Genomic DNA, 25,469 nt, shown 5'->3' on the forward strand with positions numbered 1-25,469 from the left:
AAATTGAAAAAAGTAAAAAAAAAAATTCCATTAAAGAAGTTCAATATATGTTATATACCTCTAAAATTTAATATTTTACTACCAATAAGGATTGTGGTGGAGCTTCATCCTTAACTAGAGGTCTTGAGTTCGAGTCCTGGGTATGAAATCGTTTTTGTTAGGGAACGTTTTACCCCCAATGTGGGATATCAAATATTGGATGAGAAATCAAAAAATATATATATGTTACTTATATATAGTGTAACTTTTTGTAACATCTCGGCAAAATTACAGTTCTATTTACGGGTTCGATAGAACTCAATTACTTTAGTTCAAATCCTGTTCAATACCTAGTTAACTAACTTTTTCAAAATTTAAAATTCTAGCTCTATATCTGCTCGTGACAAGTGTCATATCCATCTACTTTACACGAAGACAAGTCCCTATCGTCATTGCCTCGAAGGTTAGAATTCATATACATAGATATGCAGGAACGTGAAGCTCTAGAAGTTTCGATTACCTAATGAAGAATCTTTACATGCATTTAAACCAAATATCCAGATGTCACTGGATAGTTTGAAATAAATTTTAGTATTGACTTTTCATGAGAGTTATTCAGGGTCTCTTATTCTCCTTTTTTGCTTTCTATTCTTAGTTATTGGCTAGCATGCAGCAATAATTACGAAGATTAAAATTTCATGGCTATTTATAATATCGTGAAATTTTTTAGTTATAAAAATTAAATAGTAAACACTAATTCCTCATTTTTGCTATAAAAGTTGTGAAGTGTCGTGGCAAGAATTACCTAAATAAGTATAAACTTCATCAAGTTGTTAGCCAATTCACTCCGTACCTTCGTATAAAAGCTGGGAATGATTTGACAAAAAGTTGTAATCAAACTTTCAACCAACTTCCAGCTAGCAAACAAGTTACTACCAAACTACAACAACAACCACCCAGTATAATCCCACTTAGTGGGGTCTGGGAAGGTAGTGTGTACGCAGACCTTACCCCTACCCTGGGGTAGAGAGGCTGTTTCCAAAATAGACCTCCAACATCCTTCCCTCCAAAAACTTCTCACCTTACTCTTGGGAAGACTTGAACTCACAACCTCTTGGTTGGAAGTGGAGGTTGCTTACCATCATAGCAACCTCTCTTGTCTTAAAGTTACTACCAAACAACTTTCAAATTTAAACAAAAAATTCACAATGTATTTCTAGCAAGTCTGATGGTAGTAGCATGAGTAACTCACTATTTCGAAATACATTATGCTATCCTATGCATAACTATTTCTTGGCAACCACCTAACTAAACCTAATAACGGATAAGCGTCAAAAGTATATATAATCAAGTCGAACCTTTTAAGTTCTACGAAGGGTCAAATAAAGGTATTTATCAAATAGAAAAAATAAATATCCCACTACTTACGCTCTACAACTTTTGCAATTGTGTGAATCACAAATAAGAATCTGTTCACACTGCATTTAGCCATGTGCCCAAGTATTCTACCATATTTGGATAAGCACTGCCAAAAAGTCAGAACCCTTTACCCAAAACACAAGGTAGTTTATTTTGACCACTCATTATTAAGTCTCAACCATCCTTAAAAGCCATCAACTCCTTTCCTAACTTGATAAGAGAAACTCATTTTTGGTGATAAGAAGTCAGTAGAACTGCTCTTATCAAAACACCTGTTAAAATAGCCACTTAGACAAATATGGTTAGGGAATTGAAAGTAACAGTTGGAAGCTGGGAAGGAAGAGGTGTTGAAGATATTGCACAGGTTGACATTTGGGGTCTGTGGTTGATGATTTTGGTTAGTCTGTGTATCATTTCAACAATCATCTTCTCTTGTGCAGATGGTATTTCTAAAGAGAAGGAAGCGACAACCCATACCGATAATTATGGCGCCGGATGTGGTGCAGGCTGTGGTGCCGGATGTGGAGCCTGAAAAGTAAGAAAAGGAAAGGGGGGAGAAAGGAAATAGTGAGAATCGAATCCAGACCTATTACGTGGAAGACTTCCACTGATACTAGTAGACTATAGTCTATAAGTCGCTGAGAAATTCCTTTCCTTCTGCATACTCTCTATTTGTAATGGGGCTGGGTTTCTCTTGGGGGTGGTTTGGGGAGGGGGCGGGTGATAGCTCGATTACATTTCATTGCAATACTTTGGTGGCGATGTTCAACTGTACAATTCTCTGTCAGATATTTTTGTGAGTAGACTGTAAGCAATAGCCCAAAAAACGTCCTACTGAAAGAAAAAGAATAGCTTAAGCCAATGATTTAAGTATATAATTAACAGAACCTAGAGCCTTAAGCCTTGGTTAAAGGGCATAATATTTAAAAACCAAGCATCAATTAATATACAAATGTTAGAAAGAATACCCATATCAGAGTATAACAATTCCTCACATTCTCAGTTCTGTGGAAACTGGAAAAGCAACGCAAAACGATGAAAAACGAATAGAGCTTGCTTTCTCTGTTATCACTTCTGTTCTTTTCTTTTTGACTTTTATTTTCATGTTACATAGAGAAAACCAATTGTTTAGACGATGCCAAGTAGCAATGTATAGAAGTTAGGTGAGAATGATACAAACAGCTTACAAAAGTCCTTTACTCTTCCGGATTTCAGTGGAGGATATATCCACGCGGAATTTGTCGACCGGTATAGGCACAAACATGTCTTTCAGCTCTGCTGGAATGTCGAAATCCTCAAGAACCTAGAGAAATCAGATGATACAAAATTCATAAGAGTTTCAAAAAGCTAAAGTGATAAAATACATGAAGGTCGCGCTGAGTTTGTTACGAAGTATGTACCTTGAAAGTTCCATTAACATTTCGACCACCAACCAGAAAAGTACATCCTGTGTTTTTACATCCCAGAAGTATCTCCAACATCTTTCCATAGTCATCACCATAATACTTTGGCTGGCAAGAGTAACTAGCAGAAATCAGTATGTACATTTTGTAAAGCTTCCTTTCTATAGCAGCTTATTGCCCCGTTTATCAGAATAAGTTGAATATGCAAAAGCAGAATTTAACCACAAAATAAAGACCACCTTTTCTATTTCCGAGCACACATCTTTGGTTAATCTCCTTCTGCCAACGTAATCTTATAGTTGACTGCTAATGTCTCTATACATAAATATAACTTTGCATGAGGTGCTAGTTCACTTATAGAAACCAGCTATCCGGCTGGATTCTATCACAAAAAAAATTCGACACAAATTATCTTCCTCCCAATAATTGTGTTTCCAAACTAAGTAGACGAGACCATAAATTCTAGTACAAGAAAACACAAAAAGATTTAAGAAAATATTAAAATAAAAAGGCACCAGCCTATCAAGTACCACCAACAATGCTGCCATTTCTGTTCACTAACAAAAGAACAAAATATGAAGCACACTGTCCCAGCATTTTCCAGATAGGCAGATTTCTATTACTGTTAAGCCCAAGTTTAACTATCAGCAAACATCAAGGGCAGCCCAATAAACCTTTCACCTCAGCATGTAATGAGCTACAAAGACTTATGAATACAGTGATAGAGAAAGGGAGCAAGCTACTCTGCAGCAGAAGTCTGTAGAATAAGTGATATAGGTAATATCACACATCATTGTTGAACTACAGCTCTCTTTTTTGGATGAAGTATTATTGAACTACAGCTCTTCTGATATCAAAGCTACTAAAAGGTGTTGTAGCATTGAAGTTGAAGTCTTCACCAAAAGAGTTGTGGGACACTTAACCAAAAGAATGTAGAATAACTAAATAAGAGAGATGACCTAGAAAGTCAGAGCATATAAAGTGCATAGACCGCTCTACAACTTATGGTTCTCTAGGCAAGTAGTGAGAAGCCGAGGACAGTTCTGGGAAACAACATTTGCCAGACAGAAAGAGGCCGACACTTTTCTGATGGTATGATATTAGAAATGGAAAGCAAAATAGAGATGTTTGAGAGAGAGAGAGAGAGAGAGAGATCGAATTTACTAAATTCTTGATTTCATGTAATCACAATGTTATAAAATAAATTGACAAAACCTTACATGTACAAGTCTTGCAACTGTGTCAGCACCAATGACAAAAGCGCTGCCAGGAAAAAGTTCTGCTTTCTTGTAAAAATATGGCTGGTTCGACACTATCACCGTCTTTCCTGCAATTCAAAGGCTGAAGCCATTCAAACACCAGCATATTTGGATAATGGAAATAGGGAAGAATTTAATGCCATGGCTAAGTCTTTTCTCTTCTTGGATAACATGAAATTTGGAATATTACTTTTCTTCATACTAGGATATGAAACTTGTATGGCTAAACAGTACTGAGAGCATATACTTCTCTCGAATTTCTTTTTCTTGTGTTTCTATTTGTATTGAAGTAATAACGGAGAGGCACTTTGACGATCAGTTTCCATCAGATGGTACGGGAAAACCTCAAACTGCAGTTCAGCATTCAAAGCCTTTGCGATGTGTTGGAAAAGAATTAAAAAAACAAGCTCATCATAGTCAATTCTCAACCCCTGCTTTCTGTGAGGTCTCAATTTAATTTTTGATGAAATAAATTTTCACTTTTCCATTGGTTCCTTATCAAGGATATGTCTGAATGCAAATAGAGTTCTGTTACTCTGGGTAATAGAACCAGAGGCAAGCAAGACCACCATGCCATTCTAATATCAATTTCCTCTGCTAAATTTTTCTTTTCTCCTTTTTCTATTGAAACTTAGATAACTCAAGTTTGTAACATTTCACCTGGTACACTGATCCTCTTCAGAGGTTTGATTGATCAAGCTAAATTTCATCACTAACTTAGACCTTACTTTTCATTTTACAATACCCAAAGATTAAAAATATTAAAATGACGGCAAAGCATGATAACATATATGTACGTTCATACCAACTTTTTCAAATTGCTTAACACGATCTTTGATCTGAGATATTGCCAATGGAGGTTTGTCTGCATTGACAGCTGACAACTCAAAGCATGGATATCCACCACCACAAATGCTGCATGAAATAAAAACATGAAGTGAATAATATTACATTAAAAGCATAATATTTTTCTCTGCAAGTGAAGACTTCAAACTCGAAGCTCAAAAATGTGCTACACATCTTTGGTTTTCTTTTCCTTGTAAAATTTGAAGGGAAAAGTTTGGCACTCTGCAGAAAGATGTAATTCCTTAAGAGATAAACATCTTTTCTCAATGTGTACAAGAAATCAATCTTTTCAATAGTTGAAAATCACGCTTGATGGTTAGAGATGTGTACCTAGTTGCAATTTCCAAGAGCTTAATGTGACCATCATGCAATGGATTAAAGGAACCAGATAGAATTATTTTCCTTTGTGCATCGGACGTGTCTGCAAAGTTCCTGTATCAACATATGTACTGAATCTTTGGCTTCTGAAAGTGACTATCTTGATTGCATTTACACATACCGCTTGAGAATGGATACATTTTGAAGCATATAGTCCCAGTGAGAAGTTGCTCTAGCTCTTCATCTTCATCAAACTGCCTTTCATATTCATCTGGAACTTCTGATTCAGTCAAGTCTGGAACAAAAGTTCCTGGAACCTTGCTAGCATTTGCAATTGCCTGAACCAGATGGCAGAAGCTAATATGATAATCTATGGGATAGATAGATCCAGCATAGAAGGATTAGCCATGTACTTGTACATTTTGTTCAGGCATATGATTGATGAAACCAGAGCAGTTGTATGTTGAACTTGTATAATTACCCAAATACAACAACAACAACAACAACAATACCATTTTTCCCATTAATGAAGTTAACAACATGGGGCAACTGACTCAGATATTGGGAGGAGAAGTTGGGTCCCTACCAACTGTTTACCTGGGGATGCCTCTTGGTGCAAGATCCAAATCAAAAGAAATCTGGTATTCAGTCATAGAAAAGTGTGAGAAGAAGTTGTCAAGATGGAAATCGCAGTATCTATCATTGGGGGGTAGGCTAGTTCTAATCAACTCAGTATTAGACTCTCTACCTACTTACATGATGTCTTTGTTCCCAATTCCATCAAGCATTTTACAGAGATTGGACAAACTCCGAAGAACATTCCTCTGGCAAGGCAATAAGGAGAAAAAGGTCTTCCATTTGGTCAATTGGAAGACAACAACAATGGATAAAAAACAAGGTGGATTAGGGATAAGGAATTTGAAGAATCAAAGCAAGGCTCTTAGAATTAAATGGTTATGGAAGTACTCTAAAGAACCCCAATCTTTATGGGTCAAAGTGATCAAAGCCAAGTATGGTGAAGAAAACAATTGGGTGTCAAAAAAAGTCAGTACATCATATGGAGTAAGTGTGTGGAAATCAATCAGAGAACTTTGGCCAATAATGAAGAATCACTCCTCCATAAGAGTGAACAACGGAAGGAACACATCATTTTGGAATGATAACTGGCTAGGAATGGGAAGCTTAAAGGAAAGATACCCAGATATGTTCGGTTTAGCACAAAACCAGCATAAGACAGTCGCTGATATGAGGAGTTGTCAAGGATGGGAAATAGCTCTAAGAAGACAGCTGAATGACTGGGAGATAACAAGATTAACTGAACTCTACAAAGAGCTGGAAGCATTTACAGGACTACAGGAAGGTTTGGATTCAATATGGTGGAAGAGGTGCAACAAAGGGATTTACCGAGTGAAGGATGCATATAAGATTTTGAATCATGATAATCAACAGGTAGACACATGGCCTTGGAAACATATATGGAAAACAAAGATTCCATACAAGGTAGCATGCTTTACTTGGCTACTAGCAAAGGAGGCGGTTTTAACCCAGGATAATCTCATAAAAAGGGGAATTTCTATGTGTTCAAGATGTTTTTTGTGTGGGGAAAATGCAGAAACTGTCAACCATCTGTTTCTACACTGCAAGATTACAGACCAACTATGGAAAATCTTTATTAGTCTTAGGGGTATCTCATGGTCAATGCCATTCAGGATTAAAGATGTCATCTATAGCTGGGAAGAAGCTGGAGCTGAAGCAACTAGTAGAGATAGATGGAGGACTGTTCCGGCATGTATTTGGTGGACAGTCTGGAGAGAAAGGAATACTAGATGTTTTGAAGATAGAAGCAACTCAATGCAGAAGATCAAACTCAATTGTATTCTTCTATTTTGTTTTTGGTGCAAAAAGATGTACACAGAAGATACATTGACAATCATAGACATTCTAGGATCCTGCTAGGTCTCAAATTAGAATATCTATAAATTCTCTCTATGTAAATTTGGTTTTCAGTGCAACCTATGTACTGATTGTTATAATATATACAATAGTTACCAATTCAAAAAAAAACAACAACAACAATACCCAGTATTATCCCACACTGTGGGGTTTGGGGAGGGTAGTGTGTACGCATACCTTACCCCTACCTTGTGACGATAGAGAGGTTGTTTCCAATAGACCCTTGGCTCAGGAAAGCATAAGCATCACATTAATGAAAATATAGACAAGGGACAACACCAAAAAGCCATATAAAAGCAGAATAAAAACAACAAGATAGTAAGGTTCCTAATTCCTTTTTCAGAAAATATCTCAAAATTTCATATACACCTTGATTAAGTATTGACTTGAGACTCCATCTTCCTGCTCACGAGTCCGCAGCCCCTGTATTAGTTCATTCAGTTTAAGCGAAATAATACTTCAGCAATAGAAATCCAAGGATCCTAATATAAAGAAAGTAAAGATGACAACATGAGACATATGCATTAATAATACCTTAGTTAAAGTAACAGTTGAGGACCAAAGTCGGTTAGACGTTCTGGTTGACAAGTGAAACCTACTCATAAAGCACTAGCTTAGAAGGAGATCCAAATTTTGAAGTACAACTGAAAGAGTTATTCATTCACAAATCAAAATGGCAATGCTCGGAACATCAATGACTTGTCAAGGGCATCTTTCTAGAGATCCAAACATGGTCCACAGGACGCAGGCATCTTTAAAGGGATGGAAACCTTTCAGACTTAATTATAGCAACAATGTTTGGTGCTTTATTCCTCCCATTAGGGGTTACAAATGAGCACTGAGATGAAGCAATTCTAATATGAACACAACTCAGCAACATATTTCAAAAGAAGGATCCGTCTGTGTTCTTAACATCCATACATATAAGATATCAACAAAAGCTAGTGCTTTCTTGATCAGCAGAAGAAAGAATACAAATTCAAAAATAGGTTGTGGATTAGTGTTAACAAGAAGTTCATCAACCACAGCAACAAATATTCTATATCTGATTGCAGAATCTTTTCTCATGTCTCCAACAGAAAGAAAAGCAGTTATTTCCATCCACATCATAAAGATCAAGGAGGAACAGCTGTCATTAATATTATCTTGTGCTTGTATAACCACCCTCTAGTTAATCAGCCCCACTTTTCAAAGAGAAATGTACAAATCTATCTTAGCATATCTTTTTTCCCCTTAATTTGATCCATTTAATGTTTTAAGGAAAAGTGAATGGTAATTAGGGTAGTCACACTCAACAACAACAACCCAGTATAATCCCACCGGGGGGGGGGGGGGGTTAGGGTAGTCACACTATGTAACAGAAATCTCATGTGAATAATTCAATGAAAAACAGCCGTATACCCCTCCTAGTGCATCTAGGAAACATACAACAAAAATGATAAACCCCGAACAAAAGGTGCTCCTAAGAGAATAAGAAACTGAAAGGATATATGAGGATAAACTGATAGATGCAACAAGAATACCTATGATCTCCACGTTTTGGGCGTGCACTAGCCAAGGCACCAGTAAAACCCACACCTAAAACTGGTGAACCTGTACATTCAAACAAATAGAAAGCATGTCACATAAAAACAACATAGATCAAAGAATAAAATGCTATTACATAATAAATTGTGAAACTTTGTAATACACAGGTGTAAAACAGTCTAACTTTGACTCAAAGTGACATCACTAGTTTTACGACCATACACATGATCCAACATAAAAATGAGAAATGATAAAAATCTGGCTTTGTCCTTTTTGTGAAAGAGATCATTTATCAGAAAGAGTAATAAAAAAACCTGTGCTGCTATCTAGTAACTGAAAAGATGGTACACTTTGGCTTCTAGACTGTACCTTTAGCCTTTATACATCTTCAATAGCAAGCACAAATTTCACACTAGAATGTTTATTATAGTTTGTCATAACAGGAAAACCTTCATCATTTAGCCAAGGCATACCAATCATTATATCCGCATATGTCAAATAGACCACTCATGATTAACTCAAGTGGTCATCTATGATGAGCTGTCAGTGTCTTCCAACCACTTCAATTTGACACTTGAAAGTTTTATCTTCTAAATCAATTCTCAACACGCTTAAATATGAATCAACTAACATCAACACAAAACTAGTTAGAGACGGTAAAAGATGCAATATGAGGACTCTCCATGAAGTCACACATCCTAATACTATACTCGGCTAAGCACACTTAACTTCCGAGTTCTTATGCGATCCATTACATTCTTGTTAGTATGATCGCATCCCTCACATATTTAATCTATTTACCTGCCTCCTTTATTCTTGGATCTGGCTATGCTTTAGCTGCTCAGACGGAATTTTCTCATTTCTCCTAACTAAACTAGAAAATTTCTATAAATGTGTGAGCCAAATTTGTTTAGCTAAGAGATGCACGCACATGATAAAACCACAAAATCCATAATCGAACGACAAAAAATCACATAATCCAAAATCAAGACCTGGTTTAGAAAGCTTTAATGCTCTATTATAAGCCAACAATGCCATTTCTTCAGCCGTTTGCGAACTAGCTGCTTGAGCAGGAACCTGTTCCAGAAAAAACAAAAACCTCAAATGTGTTAGCAGTGAACTCGCGCTAATCTCAACATAACGACGATTAAATTTGAAAACTAAATGACCTTGCCGAGTAATTGAATCATAGACATTCTGGAATAAGTAACTACGGATTCAAGCACAGTATTCGATGCTCCTGGAACTGACATCAACCACCCCAACGCCTGCTCAAGATAACATTTCATAAAAAAAAAAATTGCTACTTTATCAGTTGATAACATAAAGAGCTGCCTTTGTATTTCATATCATTTTAACTTCTGTGCACTCACAGTATATATTTTAATTTTTTTATACGATCACATTTAATTGAACTAAAACATAATATTGATCTGCTTTAATATCACATCAAAAAAAAATGCTATGGATCAGTTGATAACATAAAGAGCTGCCTTTGTATTTCAAACTGAGTTTAAATTCTGTACATAGTTTAAACATTTTACACAATCAGATTAAACTTACCTGAAACAACAGTTATTAGCTGCTCATCACAAGTCTAATATGTACCTAAATTATCAGTGTAAAAGAATTTTTACACTGTCAGTGCATATCGGTTACCTGAGAGGCACCGCCGGAGAGATAAATGACAGCTTGAGTAGGAGAGGAATGTATGGCTTCCACTAGAGCTCGAAGGCAACTATCCGCCATCGCCGCCGTTGATCGTTGCCGTTCCGTCGCCGTTGATGGACGACTATGATTAGTTCGCTCGATCTTTTGTCAAATTTCCGACAAATTGATTTCGTCACAACGGTGTCGTTTTTGCAGCTACCAGAAAGAGAATTAAGAAAATGTTATAAATATATTATATTATGGATGTTCATTTAGTACTCCGTTGTAAATAAGTTTCCTGAAGAAAAACTTATCCATATGGGACTCCACCGTAAATATGTTTATCTATTTAGTACTCTATTGAAAATAAGCTTCCTTAACAAGCTTATCACTTCGGTACCCGGTTATGGATAAATATTACCCCCGGTAGAAGATTATCCATACTGGGTATAATAAACTTATCCTTTCAGTACCCAGTTATGGATAAATATTACACCCGGTAGAAGATTATCCATACCGGGTATAATAAGCTTATCCTTTTAGTACCTAGTTATGGATAAACATTACCTCGGGTAGAAGATTATCCATATCGGGTATAATAAGCTTATCCTTTCAGTACTCCGTTATGGATAAACATTGCTCTCAGTAGAAGATTATTCATATCTGGTATAGTAGAAGCTTCTTTTCTTCTATAAATAGAAGAGATTTCAGTTCATTATGTACATCAATTTGAATTCGAATAATATAACAGTTTCTCTCTATACTTATCTTTACTTTACAGTCTTTATTTTATAATACGTTATCAGCACGAGACTCTGACATCTCGGGCAAATACTTTGAAAGTATTAGAGGTAAGAACTTTCTTTTCCTAAATAATGTCAAATCTTTCTAAAATTGAATCTGTAGCCCTAGATATATCGAGCAAAAGCTATATGTCTTGGGTGCTTGATGCTGAAATTCATCTTGATGCGATGGGTCTGGCAGACACCATCAAGGATAAAAATCAGGCATCAAACCAAGACTGTACCAAAGCAATGATATTCCTACGCCATCACCTTGATGGGGGCATGAAAATGAAATATCTCGCTATTAAAGATCCAGTCATACTGTGGAATAATTTGAAAGATAGATATGACCACCTGAAGATGGTCGTTCTTCCACATGCACGTTATGATTGGACTCATCTAAGGCTACAGGATTTTAAATCTATCAGTGAGTATAATTCTGCTATATTCAGAATTATTTCCCAATTGAAATTATGTGGTGATAATATTACTGATCATGATATGTTGGAGAAAACTTTCACCACTTTTCATGCCTCGAATATGCTCCTGCAGCAGCAATATCGAGAGATGGGATTTAAAAAGTATTCTGAACTTATCTCACATCTTCTTATAGCAGAGCAACATAATGGGCTATTAATGAAAAATCATGAAAGCCGACCTATTGGTTCTTGTCCATTCCCTGAAGTGAATGAGACGAACTTCCACCAAGCTAAACGTGGAAGAGGTCGTGGCCCCAGTCGTGGTCATGGCCGTGGTCGGGGAAGAAACCCCAATCATGGTAATAATAATGCACCAAAGAAGCCTCCTCACCACCAGCAGTGGAAAAGGAAGGAACAAAAGCATGAAGCGGTGCAAGCGCCAAATGCAGAAAATGCATGCTATAGATGTGGAGGAAAAGGGCACTGGTCACGTACTTGTCGTACGCCAAAGCACCTGGTTGAGCTTTATCAAGCCTCCCTGAAGAAGACAGAGAAAAATGCTGAAGCAAATTTTATTTCTGAAGATAATTTAGACTTCATGCATTTGGATGTAGCTGATTACTTTGCACTCCCAGAAGGAGAAACAAGTCATGTAATCGGTAGTGAATCTGTAGAAATGTAAATATTTTAATTTTTGTTGTTTGTAATAGATAGTATGGTTATGTAATTGTTGTACATAAATAAAAGTTATGCTTTGATAATGATGTTTACTATAATATATTTTATTTATGTTATTTTGAAGAATATGGATAACCCTCAAATTATGTTTGGATCAAAGACAAATCATGAAGATATTTGTGTTATTGATAGTGGAACAACTCATGCCATATTCAACGATCAGAAATACTTTTCTTATTTGCATAAGGAAAAAGCAAATGTTTCAACAATTTCTGGTAATATAAGTTTGATTGAAGGCTCCGGAAGAGCCATAATATTTCTGTCTAAGGGAACAAAACTTATTATAGACAATGCATTGTTCTCCTCCAAGTCCCGAAGAAACTTGTTGAGTTTTATAGATATCCGCCGAAATGGGTATCATGTTGAGACAATAGATGAAATGAACAGGGAATATCTTTGTATTACAAAGAATATTTCTGGCCAGAAATGCATTGTAGAAAAGTTACCAACTTTATCTTCTGGCTTATACTATTCAAAAATTAATACAATTGAAGCACACTCTATCGTAAACCAGAAGTTTACGGATTCAAATAATTTTGTGCTTTGGCATGACCGTTTGGGCCATCCCGAATCAATAATGATGAGACAAATTACTGAAAATTCGAGTGGGCATCCATTAAAAAACTTGAAGATTCTTACAAATGACGAATTTTCTTGTGATGCTTGTTATCAAGGAAAAATGATCACTAGACCATCACCAATGAAGGTTGGTATTGAATCCCCTGCCTTTTTAGAGCATATACATGGGGATATATGTGGACCTATTCAACCACCAAGTGGGTTGTTTAGATATTTTATGGTCCTAATAGATGCATCTTCAAGATGGTTTCATGTTTGCCTAATATCATCTCGCAACCTGGCGTTTGCAAAACTATTAGCCCGAATAATTCGATTAAGGGTACAGTTCCCAGATTATCCTATAAAGGCTATTCGCCTTGATAATGCTGGAGAATTTTCATCTCAAACTTTTGATGATTATTATCTATCCGTTGGGATAAAAGTTGAACATCCTTTAGCTTATGTTCATACTCAAAATAGCCTTGCAGAGTCATTTATTAAACGCCTGCAATTGATAGTAAGACCACTACTTATGAAAACAAAATTGTCCACTACTGCTTGGGGCCATGCTATCTTGCATGCAACATCACTTATCCGTCTCAGACCGACACATTATAATAAATATTCTCCGTCACAATTAGTTTTTGGTCATGAACCAAATATTTCCCATCTACTAATTTTCGGATGTGCTGTATATGTGCCAGTAGCACCACCACAACGTAGTAAGATTGGACCACAAAGAAGGATAGGAATATATGTTGGGTTTGAATCACCCTCTATTATTCGCTATCTTGAACCATTGACAGGAGATTTATTTACTACTCGATTTGCAGATTTGTCGGTTTGATGAAACAAATTTTCCACAATTAGGGGGAGAGAAAAAGGAAATCAAAAGAGAAATCGTGTGGAAAGTTTCATCATTATCTCACTTTGATCCCCGTACCCCTATATGTAATCAGGAGGTCCAGAAAATCATCCATTTACAGAATATAGCAAATCAAATGCAGATGCATTTACTGATTTGAAAAGGATAACTAAGTCACATATCCCAGCAGAGAATGTGCTTATCCGAATTGATGTCCCAGTAGGACCATCTACTAGCATGAGAGCTAGTAAACCTAAAGTACGCCTGAAGCGTGGTAGGCCTTTGGGTTATAAGGATCGAAATCCTGGAAAAAGAAAATCGACAAATGATCAAAACGATACTATGAAGGGATCTCCTGAAGAGACCCAAAGTCTGATTAGTTCTGAGATTCCTGAAGAAATCAATGAACCCGAAGCTCATGTGAGTAAGGAACTTTTAATAAGTTCGATCGGTGATGGGATTAATTTAAATCGATCTGAAATAGTGGTGGATAATATTTTTGCATATAATGTTGCACTTAATATTATGCAAGATAGTGAGGATCTTGAACCTCGATCTGTCGAAGAATGTCGACAAAGATCTGATTGGCCAAAATGGCAAGAGGCAATTCAATCGGAATTGAAGTCACTTGCTAAAAGAGAGGTCTTTGGACCAGTAGTCCAAACACCTGCTGGTATAAAACCAGTTGGTCATAAATGGGTTTTTGTGCGAAAAAGGAATGATAAAAATGAAGTTGAAAGATACAAAGCTCGCCTTGTTGCACAAGGATTCTCACAACGACCTGGAGTCGATTTTGATGAAACATATTCACCTGTTATGGATGCCATAACATTTCGATATCTCATCAGTTTAGCACTACATGAAAAGCTTGAAATACATCTAATGGATGTAGTTACAGCTTATCTGTACGGTTCACTTGATAATGAAATTTATATGAAAATCCCTGAAGGATTTAAAATGCCTGAAGCAAAATCTCAGGAAATGTATTCAATCAGATTACAAAGATCTTTGTACGGTTTAAAGCAATCTGGGCGCATGTGGTATAATCGCCTTAGTGAATATTTGCTGAAAGAAGGTTACATAAATGATGTTATTTGTCCATGTATTTTTATAAAGAAAATGGCATCAGAATTTGTTATACTTGCTGTTTATGTTGATGACATAAATCTTGTTGGAACTCCAGAAGAGCTCCAAAAGGCAATTGAATATCTTAAGAAAGAATTTGAGATGAAAGATCTTGGAAAGACAAAACTTTGTCTTGGTCTGCAAATTGAACATTTAGCAGACGAGATCTTTATCCATCAATCTGCCTATACAGAAAGGGTCTTAAAACGCTTTTACATGGACAAAGCGCACCCATTGAGTACACCAATGGTTGTTCGATCACTTGAAGTGAATAAGGATTTGTTCCGACCTCCAGAAGAGGACGAGGAACTCCTTGGTCCCGAAGTACCCTATCTCAGTGCAATTGGTGCACTAATGTATCTTGCTAATGCTACAAGGCCTGACATAGCATTTTCTGTTAATTTACTAGCAAGATATAGTTCTTCTCCTACACGGAGACATTGGAACGGGATTAAGCATATATTGCGATATTTAAAGGGAACTCTTGATATGGGTTTGTTTTATGCTAACAAAGATAGTGCAGACCTTGTTGGTTATGCAGATGCAGGTTATTTATCTGATCCCCATAAAGCTCGATCTCAAACCGGCTATGTATTTACATATGTAGGTACTGTCATATCATGGCGCTCCACAAAGCAATCTATTGTTGCTACCTCTTCAAATCACGCTGAGATAATAGCTATTCATGAAACAAGTAGGGAATGTGTATGGTTGAGATCAATAATTCATTTTATTCGAGAAAAATGTGGTTTGGAATGTGAGAAAAGACCCACAACTTTATACGAAGACAATGTTGCATGCATAGCCCAATTGAAGGGAGGATTTATAAAAGGAGATAGAACGAAGCACATTTCACCAAAATTATTCTACACACACGATCTTCAGAAAAGTGGTGACATTGATGTGCAACAAATCCGTTCAAGTGATAATCCAGCAGATTTATTCACTAAATCTTTGCCAACTTCAACTTTTGAGAAGATGGTATACAAGATTGGAATGCGGAGACTCAAATATTTGAAACAAGGTTTTCATCAGGGGGAGTAAAATACGCGATGCACTCTTTTTCCCTTACTAAGGTTTTTTCCCATGGGGTTTTCCTTATAAGGTTTTTAATGAGGCACCTAACAATGCGTATTACTAAATATGTGTACTCTTTTTCCTTCACTGAGATTTTTTTCCCACGTGGTTTTTCCTAGTAAGGTTTTAATGAGGCACATTATCTTTTAATGAACATCCAAGGGGGAGTGTTATAAATATATTATATTATGGATGTTCATTTAGTACTCCGTTGTAAATAAGCTTCCTGAAGAAGCTTATCCATATGGGACTCCACCGTAAATATGTTTATCTATTTAGTACTCTATTGGAAATAAGCTTCCTAAAGAAGCTTATCACTTCGGTACCCGATTATGGATAAATATTACCCCCGATAGAAAATTATCCATATCGGGTATAATAAACTTATCCTTTCAGTACCCAGTTATGGATAAATATTACCCCGGTAGAAGATTATCCATATCGGGTATAATAAACTTATCCTTTCAGTACCCAGTTATGGATAAACATTACCCCCGGTAGAAGATTATCCATATCGGGTATAATAAGCTTATCCTTTCAATACTCCGTTATGGATAAACATTGCTCTCAGTAGAAGATTATCCATATCTGGTATAGTAGCAACTTACACAACATCTTTCTTTCTTCTATAAATAAAAGAGATTTCAATTTATTATGTACATCAGTTTGAATTCGAATAATATAACAGTTTCTCTCTATACTTGTCTTTACTTTACAGTCTTTATTTTATAACAGAAAACAAATTATCCATATTTATATATACATTAAAGCAAGAAAGTTACCAATATATAATTGACATTATGGTTAAATCAAGTGGCAAGCTAATAAATATCAATAGTATATGATAACTTTATTCTATATTTGACTATTTTAGTTAAATATAATATATATATATATATATATAATACGGAATTTGAATTAAAAGATAATTTTGAATTTATAGATAAAATTCTAAAATTCGAATTTAAATTAAAAATAAAATTTATCTTTTTTTATCATGTTATCATACTTAATTCAGTTAATGATCATATGCAATCATGTTAGGAACTTTTGTTATTTTTTCTAATTATTTAAATACTACTTCGCCTCTAGCAAAAAAAAAACTACTCCATATTGTCACACCTCCTTTTTCCGTACCCGAGAGGGTACAAGGGAGTTTTTTTCCAATTAAAGGACAATCGAAATGGGATTTATTTATTTATTTCAGAGTCGCCACTTGGGAGATTTAGGGTGTCCCAAGTCACCAATTTTAATCCCGAATCGAGGAAAAGAATGACTCCATATTACAGTCTGCGTACCAGAAATTCGGATAAGGAATTCTGTTAACCCGGGAGAAGGTGTTAGGCATTCCCGAGTTCCGTGGTTCTAGCACGGTCGCTCTCAACTGTTATATTCGGCTTGATTATCTGATTTTATACATATTGAACCTATGTGCAAAATTTAACTTTTAGCCGCTTTATTATTATTGTTTTTAAAAGAAATATGAACATCGCTTAAAACACGTCTTTGGACTGCGTCACATGAAATGCACCCACAATCCGGAACACGTTTTATTTGATGTTTTGGGATTTGGATACGGGTCGCATGAAATGCACACCCAGGCTTAAGAAAGTAAAACATTAAACACGCGCCTAAAGAGACTATCGCGTTATTATTTTGGGAAGACCGTGAAATTCGCTAAACGGTCCTTCTGAATTCTAATTAAACCATACATTTTGTGAGGGCCTCGCAATCTATACGTTTTATTTGGCGAGACTCGTCTCATTTTTATTTTAAAGGATAAACCTACAATGACTATATTTTCTATTAAGTTTGTCTCTAAAATAAAAAGAAAATCTCTTAATTATTTACATGCTAAAAAAACGTAACTTATTAGTTATTAGTTTACGGCTAATGCGAATGGAAAATTGCGATCGAATTTGTACAAAGAAAAACTGCTTTCATTTTATATTCTGTTATTCAATAATACTAGAACATGAGATTGACCATAATATCAAAACAGATTAATTATTCTCCGATTAATTTAAACTAACATTATTAGATGAAGAAAGTATACATATGCAACCTCATTATTCATTAATCATTCAACTACATCTTTATACGAAGAAAGAAAAATTATATTCAACCACAAATCTAAACAGGAAGAATTCAACAGGAACAAAGCCTGATTAATATTTCATTTTTGCTTCAAGCCGAGATTGTACAAATGTGTACCTGGAAACAGCAGTACAAGAACAAACGAAGTAGGAGTCAGCAACAATAATACCACAGCAAACAGCAGATTCAGCAACACCGTAAAACCAGTAACAACCAGTAGAATAACCCAGCAACGGATTGAAAAATCAGCAATGCAAAAGTGCAATCGCAGTCAAAGCAGAAGAGAGAAAAGATACAAGATGCAGTAGTTTCGGATTTTTGAATAACACTCGAAGAAAAGCAAACGAAAATTATTCGAGTGAAAGTTCAAATTGCATTTCTCTTTTACTCTCAAAATGTTTCAAGTCTATCCTCTCTCAAGTGTAAAAATCTCTCAATAATAATCTCTAAGTCTTCCAATAATGTTCCCCCTAAAAAAAACTCTCCAAAATGAATTCTGCCCCCTGTATATTTAGTGTATCCAGAATGTATATCGGGTGTATACTTCTCACTCCGCCCCCTCTTTTTTTCTTCTCTCTATCTAGTTTTTCCTCTTTTTTTTCCACCCCTTCTTCCTAAATTTTCTCTTCTATTTATAGCAAAATTTTCGAAATTTTCAGATTTGTTTTTTTATTATTTTATTATTTTTTTAATTAAAAGAAATCCCACTTACAAATTGCTTTTATTTTTTTAGAAAAAGAAATCCCACCTTTATTTACTTTTATTTTTAAAATTCCAACTTTAATTACTTTATCTTATTTAAAATCCCACTTTTTATTTTTTTAAAAGAGAATCTCACTTTATTTAACTTTTCTTTAAAAAACAAACCACTATCTTTTCTTTTTCTTTTAAAAATGCTACTTTCAATTACTTTAAATTTTTTTAAATTTTCAGATACCTTTATATTTATTTTTTAATTCCAACCTTATTTTACTTTTAAATTTTTTAAAACTTTTTACTTTTTTTAAATTTTCTACATTCTTTTACTTTTTTTTATTTTTTTATTTTTTATTTTTTTAAAATCATTTCTTTTTTTAAAAATAAAAATAATAAATAAAATAAAATATTTTCGGATTTTTTTTATATATAAAAAAAACAAAAAATAAAACTATTAATAGTGATAATTCACTTTTTATTTTTTATTTTTTTGGTTTTGTTTTGTGTTGGACAAAAATGAAGAAGGGGTGTTGGGTTAATGGAGCGGACCGGATCGACCCGGTTTGAAACGGACCGGGTCATGGGGAAAGTTGGGCAATTATTTGGGCCTGTGGTTTGAAATTGAAGAAGTGGCCCAATCCGATTTTTCTTTGTATTTTTGTTCTCTTTTCTTCTTTTATTTTTCTAAAACTAAATTATAAAAGTACTTAAATTATTATTAAGAACTAAATTAAGTTATAAAAGCGCAAATTAACTTCCAATAACAATTAACGCACAATTAAGTAATAATTAAGCATAAAATTGTTCATTTGGACATTAAATGCTAAAAATGCAAAAGATGCCTATTTTTGTATTTTTTATTAATTTAACAAATAAACATGCATAGACAAACATACAAATAGTTACACAAAATATCACAAAAATTGCACACCAAGAAAAATTATTTTATTTTTGAATTTTTTGGGAGTAATTCTCATATAGGGCAAAAATCACGTGCTTACACATATAACTATAAAATTATTTCACATTTAAAATCCTATAAGTATAGTTCTTTGAAACACCGTAGCTAGATTTGAATAAAACGAAATTCTTTTAAAATAAATGTAATATATATGCTACACGTCTATGTTTATCTAAATAATAAAAAAGAGTTTACAAAATCAAATAAAAGTTTACTTACATATATAATAAAGTAAACATACATGCTGGAGAAAGAAACATCACAAAATCAGTCAACATTAAAAAAAAATGTTTCTTTTTTCTTCTTGAAGAATATTTGTTTGAAGAGCCAATTTGCATAAATGGACATTAAACGAATAACAAAACTTTGGTTATACAATTGCTATCATTAATTCAATTTAGCACATTCAAGGAATTGAAGGGTATAAGTTGAAACCCCTTTATTTAGCTGTAGTCAAGCCAATATTGCAAGGGTATACTATTTTTTTCGTTGAAGAATATTAGTTTTGAATCATTAATTATGTGAAAGTTTTTTTTTTTCAAACTCAACAAGAGATAAATTGGTTTCTGATTGATAGTTTCTATAGCGACTTTTAAGTGTAACAAAGAGTATATATACAGAAAAAATTGGTATGACGTGAAATATTTTTTATAAAATGTAAATAAATTATTTCGAAAAAACTCTTTACTTTTTTTAATTCAAAGATAAGATATTTCTGAGCATTAGTAGAGAATTTTAAAATTATTATAATAGAAGTTATATAATGGATAAACTCAAAAAAAATCGAAATCTTATGGAATATTTATATAATATCCGATCATATTTATTGTTTACTTTTTATAGCTAATATAAATAGATGCTATATCGACAACACACGATTATACATATACTATATATGAATTATATATAAATTACACACCAATCAAATTTTTAATTTAAGTGGTCGGGTGAGCACCTATTTAGACTGATTAGATAAAGCCAAAAGAAAAATATGAAATAATTTCAACCAAAAACTAAAATTATAATTAAAGTTCATATGTAGACAATTTTTATTAAAATTCATCATTTTATAGTGAAATAAATTAATTTTTTGTAACAAAAAAAATAATAACATAAAAAATAAGATAAAATAAAATATATATTGAAAAAATGTTAGAAAAATCTAAAAACGAGAAATAAAAGATGACAACAAATTTCTTCTTATGTTTCATCTTTGTTGAGTATAAAAATTTTGAAAGTTAATCTCATCGATTTCAAATATATATTTTTTCAACTCAAATACATAGATTACAAGATAAGGATATATTAGAATATTTTTTTTTAATTTACATTATGTGTCGTTTTTAAAAAATCACTATTACTAACAAACTGATATGATATTCGAATTTGAATTGAAATGCAATTTGAGTAGTTTGCATTGAGGTTAAGCCAAGTATAGTGTCGAAAAATGAACTACTTGATAATTTTAAGACAATATATGCAATGTTTTATAATAATAATCAACTAATTTAACATTGAATGATTCAAAGAACAAATTTTTTGTATATATAGGGTATTAAAAATTCAAATTCTGGGGCTAGATATATCGATAAACCTTAAGTGGAGTCATACTGAAATAAATCCGGCCAAAAAATTATTTAAATTTTTAGATAGCCGATTAAAGTAAATTTTAAATTAAAGGATAATATCTTCACTTGCATCATTATAAAAATCATCATTATTATAATATATATAAATTTTTAGAAAATTTCAAAATAGAAATATTTTTGAAAGATAAAATCATACCAAATAAGAGTTCAAGTCGTAGTATAAGAGTCACGTCGTAATCAAAGAATCGTTTATATCGTGCCAACCTTTGTGCTTTGCCATAAATATAAGTTATTATTTCACTTTGTGGCTATTTTTAGGTTCCAATGACACATATGAGAATAGTGCAAAAATAAAATTATCACTACGAGAATTGAGAAAATGTTAGTCTTTTTTCATATAGCGTTTCTTAATTAATATCTAACGATTATCTATAATTATTTAGAAGGTTTAAATATTAAGGTTATTTACATATAATTCAAATAACTCATATATTTAACATGGTTAATATGAAATATCAAAATGGAGTAAAAAAAAAAAAATCACTAGCTAAAGAATTTTTTATATTTTTAGATTGCCAACTAAAATGAGTTTTGAATTAAGAATAATATTTCCAATTACATTATTATAAAAATAATTATTATTAAAAAATAATATTTTAGAAACTGAAATTTTAAGAAAGAAATATTTTTTAAGAGGTATCAACACACCAAATAAGAGTTCAAGTAGTAGTAAAAGAGTTAAGTCTTATCCAAAGAATCATTCATTGTCTCAACATTTGATTGTTTTGCCATAAATATGAGTTATTATTTTGCTTTCTGATTATTTTTAGGATCCAATGACACCGGCAAGAATGATATCAAAAAAGAAAAATAGAAGAAATGGTTAATTTTTTTCATGTAGTTAATATCCAATGATTTTCTATATTTACTGAAAAAGTATAAATTTTAAGATTATTTACATATAATCTAAATAACTTAAATATTTGACATGATTAGTGTCCGCGCATCAGCGCGGGTACTAATACTAATTATGCTTAAAGTCACTGAACTACGGTATGCGTTAGTAGTAATTAGTTGTATTATTACTAAAGTCATCAAATTATTAAAATCGCTGAATTATGTAATATGTATATTAATTTCTTAGAAAACATAATTTATTGGAAAGTCAATTTTCCGCACCCGAAAATTGACATATCACTGCCACGTCAGTTAATTTAAAAATTACAGCTTGGAATAACCATGTTTTAAACTATAAACAATTAAAAATATTTTTTCCTCCTGACCAGCCAATTATTTCGCATTTAATTTCTTGCTCCTTTGATCGCGCTAGATTAGGAATTTGAGGGGAAATGATGTGTGAATATTTATGTGGTGTAGAATTGTGTACTTTACCTGTATAAAAAAAAGGTGATATTTAATAATAAAATAAAATTGAGCAAAATAGAACGAAATAGATACATAAGATTTATAAAATTTAAGCTTAACAAAACTTAAGATATTGAGATGTAGTTGATTGATTAATGTGGCGTCTTTTTTTTTTTTTTTTTGAAAATTCCCGGGAAAATTGTAGCCGCTACCCTTGCGCACTGAGTAATCTGCTTACTGTGCAATAACTCGCAAATCACACGTGAGATGTAAATCGCACTAGGCACGTTCGGTACGACGAGCTATGACTGAGGAGGCTGTCGGTGAAGGGAATTGATCACAGGTTTCCCATGTGAGAAACCATTCACCATTAGGCTAAATTATACTCCATCCGTTCCAATTTATGTGAACCTATTTGACTAGGCACGGAGTTTAAGAAAAAATAAGACTTTTAGAATTTGTGATCCTAAACAAGTCAAAAAGGGGCACAAAGTACTTGTGTGGTTATAAAAGCTTCTCCTCAAGGGTAAAATTGTAAGTTTAAGCTAAATCGTTACCAGATTTAGAAAAAGGTCATTCTTTTTGGAACGGACTAAAAAAGAAATAGATTCACATAAATTGGAACCGAGGGAGTATGAAATTTGTGGCCATCTTGTACATAATAGAGAGATGAAAATGATCAAACAAAAAGGCAAAAATACGAAGCACTACTCGGGCAAAATTGGATCCACGTGTCTAAAATAATACTATATTTTTCTTCGCCTAAGGTTAATAATAAGGAAAATTTCAAATATTACAAGAAAGAAAACAGCTTAAAATCTATTAAAAAAAGGGTTCACGGTCGATGAAAAAAGATTTAAAAAATAGTTTTAAGCCCTATCCATAAAATCTTCTTTTTAATTGCTTAATATTGAGTACTTGTAGCTAAATAAAATAAAATTGAAGAATGCACCAAGCAAATATACGTGAAACAGTTTTCTAATTTCTCTAGTTATAACTTAACTATTGGATAAGGGAGGATACAGTCTTTTATTATTTTAAATCTACATAAATTACAAAAATAAAATTTATTCATTATAGATAATCAAAAATTAAATATTTTGGCATGTTAGAATCACCTTGCTTCCATTGAAAATACTGCTAAAGAGTTTTTCAATTTACTTTTTTTCTATTTCTCACTCGATGTTTGAAGTCTATATTTATATCAAATCAATAAATCATGTATTTATTGATTTGATATAAATATCCGACGCGAATAAGTTTTTACCGATTTTATAATTAGGGCTTGAGGGTGTCTTTATCTGGACAAAAACAAGAGGTTAAGGATTAATTTGGGTCAAATAAACATGTGGAGTGATTAATAGACAGTCAAAATGCATGCTTCATTGAAATCTGTTCATTATTAGTAGTACTATTTCATTTAGTTAATTAACAATAATTATCTTGCTGTTTCACCCTCAATTGTCCAACACTATAAAGACAGTCCTCACTGTCAAATGTGGCCACTTTTTACCAACTTTAAATCCTGGCCCTCCATCCTTTCTTGTAATTCTAGCCCCCCCAAAAATCAAAGTACAGAAAAGTGGTCCTTAAATTTTGTTTATTACAACTAGCTAAGTAGCTGGTACTATTACCAATTCTAGTTCTAGATAAAAGATAAGAGTTGCCCCAAGCCTGACTTTTTCTGAGTTGTCATTGCTTTACTTTTGGCATAAGATATGGTTCATCCTTGGTACATATTTCTAGTTCCAGAAAAAATAATAATTCCTCAATATTTATTTATGTGGTAGTACTTAGTACATAATTTAAGAAGAAATAATATTTTTCGAACATATTAAATTAAACATGTAAATTCATAATTTTTAAGACATGAGTGCATGCTTTTGTCGTTAATCAACAGTTGCTACTAATCATAAAAGGATACATTAATACTAGTTTATAACAATAACAATAACAACACAACAAACACAATAAAATCCCACAAATGGACATAGGGAGGGTAATATGTAAACGTATCTTATCTCTACCTTGGGGAAGTAGAAAGACTATTTTCGATAGATACCCGGTTCAATGAAAGATGACGTTAATACTAGTTTCATATACAAAAATATAGAGCTGAAACTGAAATAATAAGTGCTTGAGTATTCATTAGTTTGTATGTATAACGGAAACAACCTCTCTACCCCTCGGGGTAGGGGTAAGGTCTGCGTACATACTACCCTCCCCAGACCTCACTTGTGGGCTTATACTGGGATGTTGTTGTTGTTGTTGTTGTTGTATGTATAGCGGAAAGTTTAAAGTTCAATTGTCTCTAAATATAAATAAACATTATTATTTTTAGAATAGACTAACTAGAAAAAAATACCATATAAAATAAAATACATGGTATATAATTAATCTCATTTAAGGGATTTTTCAAGGCACATGTTCCTTAAGTCCTAACCTAAAGTTTTTACTCTTTTATTTTTAACTGTTCCTATTTTGTTTTTCATATTGGCTTATAGCCCTCCCTCCCCCCTCCCCCCCAAAAAACAATCTTACGATAATAAAACGAGATATATAAAATTGTCCCACGTATATCCTTGCCCCACTCCACTGAAACATACAGCGTTACTAAATTAAAGTTTCTTTTTCGTGCTTGTTTTTTCCTAAGTAATAAGAAAATAACTACCAACTACCAAAAGACGTGATATACTAGATAAGACAGCCCTTAGTTTCGGGTTCAAATTCTGAGTATTAAAAATACTTTGTAAGAAGCACTTCCCCGAATGAAGCCTCACACGATGCGAATCGAAATATAATTGGATTCCACTACATATAATGACGGAGCCACCTTATAG

The 25,469-nt window shown here is 33.3% G+C and overlaps 1 protein-coding gene across 2 annotated transcripts; it reads right to left on the reverse strand.

Moving 5' to 3' along the window:
• Positions 1-1,495: 1,495 nt before the first annotated feature.
• On the reverse strand, positions 1,496-10,575 carry LOC104212840 (uncharacterized). Of its 2 annotated transcripts, none has more exons than XM_009762198.2 (14): positions 10,364-10,575; positions 9,874-9,972; positions 9,697-9,781; positions 8,701-8,770; positions 7,712-7,772; positions 7,547-7,600; positions 5,406-5,562; positions 5,237-5,327; positions 4,866-4,975; positions 4,022-4,128; positions 2,799-2,909; positions 2,586-2,701; positions 1,876-1,926; positions 1,496-1,670 (listed from the first exon to the last, which is right to left on the reverse strand). In XM_009762198.2, the coding sequence occupies exons 1-14, from the start codon at positions 10,451-10,453 to the stop codon at positions 1,583-1,585; spliced, it is 1,290 nt and encodes a 429-aa protein (XP_009760500.1). In that variant the 5' UTR covers positions 10,454-10,575; the 3' UTR covers positions 1,496-1,582. The 2 variants fall into 2 exon arrangements, with proteins under 2 accessions (XP_009760500.1, XP_009760501.1); XM_009762199.2 differs by lacking the exon at positions 10,364-10,575 and adding an exon at positions 10,268-10,361.
• Between the last annotated feature and the right edge of the window lie 14,894 nt (positions 10,576-25,469).

Source organism: Nicotiana sylvestris, chromosome 10 (genome assembly GCF_000393655.2).
Source record: "Nicotiana sylvestris chromosome 10, ASM39365v2, whole genome shotgun sequence".
In the NCBI taxonomy this organism is placed as follows: Eukaryota; Viridiplantae; Streptophyta; class Magnoliopsida; order Solanales; family Solanaceae; genus Nicotiana; species Nicotiana sylvestris.

Coding starts and splice junctions, on each gene's coding strand:
- LOC104212840 (XM_009762198.2), bottom strand. CDS start 10,453: ATGGCGGATAGTTGCCTTCGAGCTCTAGTGGAAGCCATACATTCCTCT. Junction 8,771..9,696: donor ATTAAAGCTTTCTAAACCAG/GTCTTGATTTTG, acceptor TTGAATGTACAG/GTTCACCAGTTTTAGGTGTG. Junction 7,773..8,700: donor CCAAAACGTGGAGATCATAG/GTATTCTTGTTG, acceptor CTTTATGAGTAG/GTTTCACTTGTCAACCAGAA.